This window comes from Pseudonaja textilis, chromosome 13 (genome assembly GCF_049901715.1).
Source record: "Pseudonaja textilis isolate UNSWEBS1 chromosome 13, rPseTex1.2, whole genome shotgun sequence".
NCBI lineage: Eukaryota > Metazoa > Chordata > Lepidosauria > Squamata > Elapidae > Pseudonaja > Pseudonaja textilis.
Genome location: NC_142002.1, coordinates 19184086 through 19190283, shown reverse-complemented (window position 1 = coordinate 19190283; position 6198 = coordinate 19184086). Strand labels below are relative to the sequence as shown.

The 6198-nt window shown below is 42.2% G+C and overlaps 1 protein-coding gene across 1 annotated transcript in view; it reads left to right on the top strand.

The window, feature by feature from the left end:
* The window catches only part of CIMAP1C (ciliary microtubule associated protein 1C), a 5205-nt gene extending 402 nt beyond the window's left edge, over nt 1–4803 (top strand). Inside the window, exons 2-4 of the mRNA XM_087941281.1 lie at nt 1169–1279; nt 2723–2836; nt 4110–4803. Coding sequence (XP_087797407.1) covers nt 1169–1279; nt 2723–2836; nt 4110–4588 — 704 coding nt within the window. The 3' untranslated portion in view covers nt 4589–4803. The remainder of the gene's footprint in view (nt 1–1168; nt 1280–2722; nt 2837–4109) is intronic.
* Nucleotides 4804–6198: the final 1395 nt, after the last annotated feature.

Here is a 6198-nt window from a genome sequence, read left to right as displayed (position 1 = left end):
CTCTTCTTTCTTATTCTCTTCTGTTATTTTATTTCTTATTCTATTCTATTCTACTCTATTCTACTCTACTCTACTCTACTCTACTCTACTCTACTCTCTTCTCTTCTTTCTTATTCTCTTCTGTTATTTTATTTCTTATTCTGTTCTATTCTATTCTACTCTACTCTACTCTCTTCTCTTCTCTTCTCTTCTCTTCTCTTCTCTTCTCTTCTCTTCTCTTCTCTTCTCTTCTCTTCTCTTCTCTTCTCTTCTCCTCCACTCCACTCCACCCCATTTTCTATTCTACTCTACTTTACTCTATTCTATTATTTCTCATCCTATCCTATCCTATCCTATCCTATCCTAGTCCATTCACCTCACCTGCCCAGCTCAGAATTATGGGGTGAGACTTCTTGAAAACTTAGAACAGGAAAAGGAAAGGAGTTATCATCTTTATCAAAAAACAGTGCATCCCAGGGCAACAATTTTTTAAATCATGGTTCCCCAGTTGGGCTAATTTACAAAATGCAGCCACAATCCGGGACCCACGACTCCTAATGAAATGTAATTTGGAGAAGGTGCAGCTTTTTCAGTGCCACCGCCTGCTGCTGCTGTGGTCACACGATCTTCATTTTCAACATTTTGGGGACAATTTCCCAATCCGTCATGCAATCGCTCGCTTCCTTCCCCACCCAGCAGCCGTCCACTTACCTGCCTGCTTGGAAGGGAAGGGAGAAGTGGTAGAGGGAAAGAAATAGAGAGGAAGGAAGGAAGGGGAAGGGAAGGGAAAGGAAGGGAAGCACTTACAATGCTCCTAGTCAGATTCTCACAAAGAAACTCAATGGGGAAGCCAGCAGGAAGTCACTGGCTTTTTTTTTGCCCACCTTTGGTGATTCTGTTTCTTTGTTTAGAGATAAGGAAATACCTCTGAAACGATGACCCAACGGGGTATGTGTTGCTTACTAATCTTGCCAAAATTGAGCTTGCAAGAAAAGGGAGATGTTCACTAGATAACTTGGATGACTAGATGACGGATGCTCCCAAAAGAGAATGACCAGATCAAGTGCTGTTGCTTTCTGCCAAGACTTTGAGTGTGATTCCACCTGTCCTGTTGCAGTTCTACGAAAGCTTTCTCTGGTTCTCTGCTTGTCAGTTCCGTTATCAGCTGATGGTTTTGATCTCATTTTAGGTCCAGGACCTGGGAAGTATAACCGATATCCTTGTACTGGTATTAAGAATCACGACTTCACCAAGTATGCTGAACCAGCTTATACCATGCGTATAAAGTCCAGCCCAAAAAGTAAGCAGGGAAAAAGGATTCTGGATCCTGAAGAAACTTATAAAGGATTCTTATTGATTCACGCTAATCATGAATGCATGTATTCTAATCACCATACCAAGCAAACTTTACCTGTATTGTGCAAATTTGTGTTCCTGAGACCTACCATGTTTTCAGGCCCAAAATAAACAGGGCTCAGGAGATCTGTGACCAAAGCTTCTTTTTTTTAAAAGCTTCCATTTGAACAGGAGTAACGACCCAGGACATCAGCTAAATTCTGTTATTCTCACCTTCATAGGAAAAAAAAAAATCAAAATAGGACCTTGGGGGGTTAAAAAAACCCAGTCCAGAAGCAAATAAACAATGTTAAACCTTCCTATCACATGTATTTCCAACAGAATCTTCAACTAATCCTGAACGAAATGAGCTCAATAACACAGTTCAGCATTCTAAATGACCCTTTTCAATATTTTAGAGAAAATGTCTTAAGGACATGGTAGAGGACTCTAGAGGGGCTTCTTCAGACCTTCTCAATATAATGAAGTTATGATTGAAGTGGCCAGATTCATAAGCAAGTCTTGTTTGGCTGAAAAGCTGGAGAAAAACATCTGAATTCATCTAAATCAACATTAAGGCTTACAGACTTCGACTCCAGAATTCCTTAGCCAGCATAGCTGGCTGAGAAATTCTGGAAGTTGTAGTCCACAAGTCTTCAAGTTGCCAGGTTTGGAGACCCCTGACTTAAATGAAGGATGATCCATCATGTATATGAACCAGGGGTCTTCAAACATGACAGCTTGAAGACTGGTGGACTTCAGCTCTCAGAATTCCTCCTAGCTCAGGAATTCTGGGTGTTGAAGCCCACCAGTCTTAAACTTGCCAAGTTTGAAGACCCTTGATATACACGATGGTTCATCCTTCACTTAGATATATGTATATGAAAGGCAGTCCACATTCATTCCATCAAAATGTTGAATTGGGCTTGGCAACTGAGTAAGAAACTAAGCTAGTACAATATTGAATTGATGTGTTCCATATCTTTTGATGACTTAGCAACAGCTATTTTCCCAAAGTCATTGCAAAAATGAAGCCCAGCAGAGAGTTTATTACAGCGGACTGTTTAAAGGGCTGGAAAAATACCCGATTCTCCTCTCCAGAAGTTGATAAAAAGATTGGATGGCCACCTGCTGGGAATTTGGTGGACTGAGTGGTTTCCTTTCCTGAATGATCCATAAAGGCCCATTTTGATTCATTCATTCCCTGAATCTGCAATTTCAGGAGCGTAGCTCGGTGAGAAGTTAATTACCCCCTGAAAGACGGTGACCAGATTGTTTGGAAAGTGGCCTTTCTTGCCACCTCAAACATTTCGGTAGCTAGATAAATTGGAGGGCCATTAGAACCACATTGAAGTAATCCCGAAAGCCAGCTTTGGTTTCATAAGACCATTCTCCTTTCGTTTGCAAGCAATCATGGTTCTGGAAAGCCCCGGACCTTGTTACTACGTGGATCCTAGCGTTTCCCGTTTAGGGATATGGAGGCCGGTATCATTCGTCATGCAACAGCGAGGAAAGAGCGCAAGTAAGTGGCCCATTGTAGGTGCTTCCATGGGAATGATTGGCGGATGGGTGGAGCTGTGGGGATGAAAAGGTTCCTGAGAATGAACGGAAGCTTTTCCCAGGGGAAGCAGCTTTGGTGGCCAATCATAGAAACCATGAATGGGAAGAAAAGGGACTTAAATTCTTGATGTTGGTACCAAGAGTTCTGAAGGAGCTTGGAAACGCCCAGCTCAGCCATATTCAAGATGGAGAATCACATAGGCGCTTCCTTTGGCCTTGATATGGCGCCTCCTGATTAGCTCCAACAGCAAAGTGTTTTACGGGAACTAGACTAGGCTAGTGGTTTTAAATGGGAGTGCAGGATTTTAGAATAACAGAGCGGGGAGGAACCTTAGAGGTTTTCTAATCCAACCCCCCTGCTCGACCCTAGACATTCTGCATTGTAAATTCTGCGTTGTAAACTCGCAGGATTCTTTTTTTCTCCCCTGTCCTGTATATGTATACATTCGAACTAGACCGCGATGTTTTTCTCTGCGTTGTGTATGTGTGGGGGTTTTATTTATTTATTTGATTTGTCAGTCGCTTACAAGATAATAGGTCTAAGTATAAAAATAGTTATGAATACATGAAATGGATACATTATAAGAAAAATTATGCATAATGGTTGTCTTTTGAGAGCTGAATGCAATGAAATTTCATTTTAATGCATGACAATTAGTCTACATTTAAAATGACAGAACTTTATTTCTATTCTATTCTATTCTATTCTATTCTATTATGTTCTGTTCCGTTCTGTTCTGTTCTGTTCTGTTCCATTCCATTCCATTTCATTCCATTCCATTCCATTCCATTCCATTCCATTCCATTCCATTCTATTCTATTCTATTCTATAATTGTACCCTATGACTATCATTAAGTGTTATACCTGATGCTTCTTGACTCTGGATGAATGTATCTTTTCTTTTATGTACACTGAGAGTATTTGCACCAAAACAAATTCCTTGTGTGTCCAATCACATTCGGCCAATAAAGAATTCTCTTCTCTTCTCTTCTCTTCTCTTCTCTTCTCTTCTCTTCTCTTCTCTTCTCTCCTCTCCTCTCCTCTCCTCTTCTCTTCTCTCCTCTCCTCTCCTCTCCTATTCTCTCCTATTCCCTTCCCTTCCATCCCATCCCATTTCATTTCATTCCATTCCATAGCTTATGCAGGGGGCTGGACTAGAAGACCTTCAAGGTCCCTTCCAACTCTGTTATTTTGTTAGACTCATTGCCAGTAATGATATTCTCTGGCTTCCTAGATATAGTGACCACTCCTTCTCCGAATGAGTATCACGTGGAGAAATTGCGCCCCATTGATGAACCGAATGCTCCAGCGTACAGCATCAGTGCGCGAACGCCCTACTGGTTGAACAGCCCAACTCCAGCTCCCAACAAATATGCATTGCCTCCGACCCTGGGCCCCAAGGTGCCCAATAAAAGGGCAGCTCCCTGCCTGTCAATCTCTTCCATCGCTCCTGGACGAAATTATACGCCGAGAACAGGGCCTGGCCCAGCCGCCTACACTATTCCAGAGCCAGACATTTACTTGCGACATCAGCCATCCTACACAATGTCTCAAAGGTTTATTCCGTCCAGCAAGGAACATACGCCGGGCCCACTGGACTATGGCGTAGAACAGGTCACCCTCCACAAGCCCAGAGCCCCATGCTTCAGCCTGGGTGTTCGCCACTCCGAATATGCCCATGGCACTCCTACGGTTTGCCTGATCCAAGAGTGAGTGTGGACCACCATTGGAAGACCAGATGATCTTCAGCGAAGTTCAACTGCCAAAGGTGTCATCCTGGGAGAGCTCCATCCTCTAGGTTCAAGCCAGCTGGTGTACAGTCTAAGGAGAGAGATTGCTTTTAGAAGTTGTGGGTGGATGACGGTTCAGGTTGGGCTGCAGGTCATTTTTCAGTCTATGGAACCAAGGTTGCAGAATCCCGGTCCAGTCCTTCCTGATTTCTTCCTTGTCCTTCTGGAATTTCCTCATAATGTTTTCCCAGAAAGTGTTTTTATCTATTGCTTACTCCTCCCCGTGGATTTATGGCTGGAAAAGGTTTCTGAAGAACAGGGAGACAAATTTCTGTGTCCTTTTTCTGTGATTATTTAAAGTACAATAAAATAATTTATAGGTAATAAGTCCATAGTATACTTTCTTTGAAGCAGAAGTTCTCCTGGGCCTTGGATTCCATTTTGGGAAAGTAATTTGATTGCTTACAGTAATCCAGAGATTTAATTGAATTATGTCACCTTGAAGCTCTGCCATAAATACAGTTGGAATTCAGTTGGGTAGGAATCTTAACTTGGGGCTATCTGCAGGTCTAAAAGTTGAACTATAAGATGATGCTAGACTACATTTCCCAGCATCCCACACCATTGGCCCAGTTGCCTTGGCCTCTTGGAAACTGTAGTTCAGCAAGTACACTCAGCACCAAGGAATATACAACATGAAATTTAGTGGTAGGATTACAGACCTTCTCCAGAAGATGGCACCCTCGACTTATGATTTTGGACTAAATTTGGACTGTCTCCCCTGAATTTCTACCTTTTGTAGGTGATAGTAACCTAACATGACAAGAAAACAAGGAGAAAGCAGAGCTTCGAGAAATAAACTCCCCAAGGCAAAAGGATGGTCCAGTAATTACTCTGTGATTGCTCAAAAATACAAATTCAGAAAGAAAGGACTGTACACCACAGTGTCCCAAGCTAACCTTATTTTTTAGTTATTTATGTCCCGTGCGGATCCATCTGGTGTCACCCGTTCATCAGCCCCTCCGTGGGTGAAATTCATGTAGCTAAGCTATCTTGATTTAATTCAGAATTGGGGTGGATGGACTCACCAATGCTCTTCAGATGTCTATTGGGAAAGGATCCAGAATTGTGTTCTGAAAGGCTCATTTGGTTCTGGCTCTTTTTAGATGCCTGTATTGGTATGACAATAACACTAATAATAATTTGGATTAGACTTTCTATGTTCCCATTCCTGAAATTTCTCATTGTCCTAGAGAAGAAGAAGGTCACCCCTGGACCTTCCAATTTGTTCTTCCTCCTCTTCGGTCATGTAAGGCAACAAGGCTTATTGTTGAAGACTTTCACCAAATCCATTTTTCTTCTGCCTTGGACTCTACTTCTCCAAGCTTCCAGCTTCTTTCCTTCTGATACCCAAGACTCTAGAAATGCAAGGTCTCTATTCCATAAAGCTTTGATGTGCAAAACGTCAAGCTTGCACATTTATGAGAATGTTTGGAACATTCAAATCCTGCATACGTTAGGGAAGGTGCAACAGCCAGTTTGCAAGTACAGAAGATGCATTTAAGTGTGCCAGATAAAGTGTTACACTTAAGA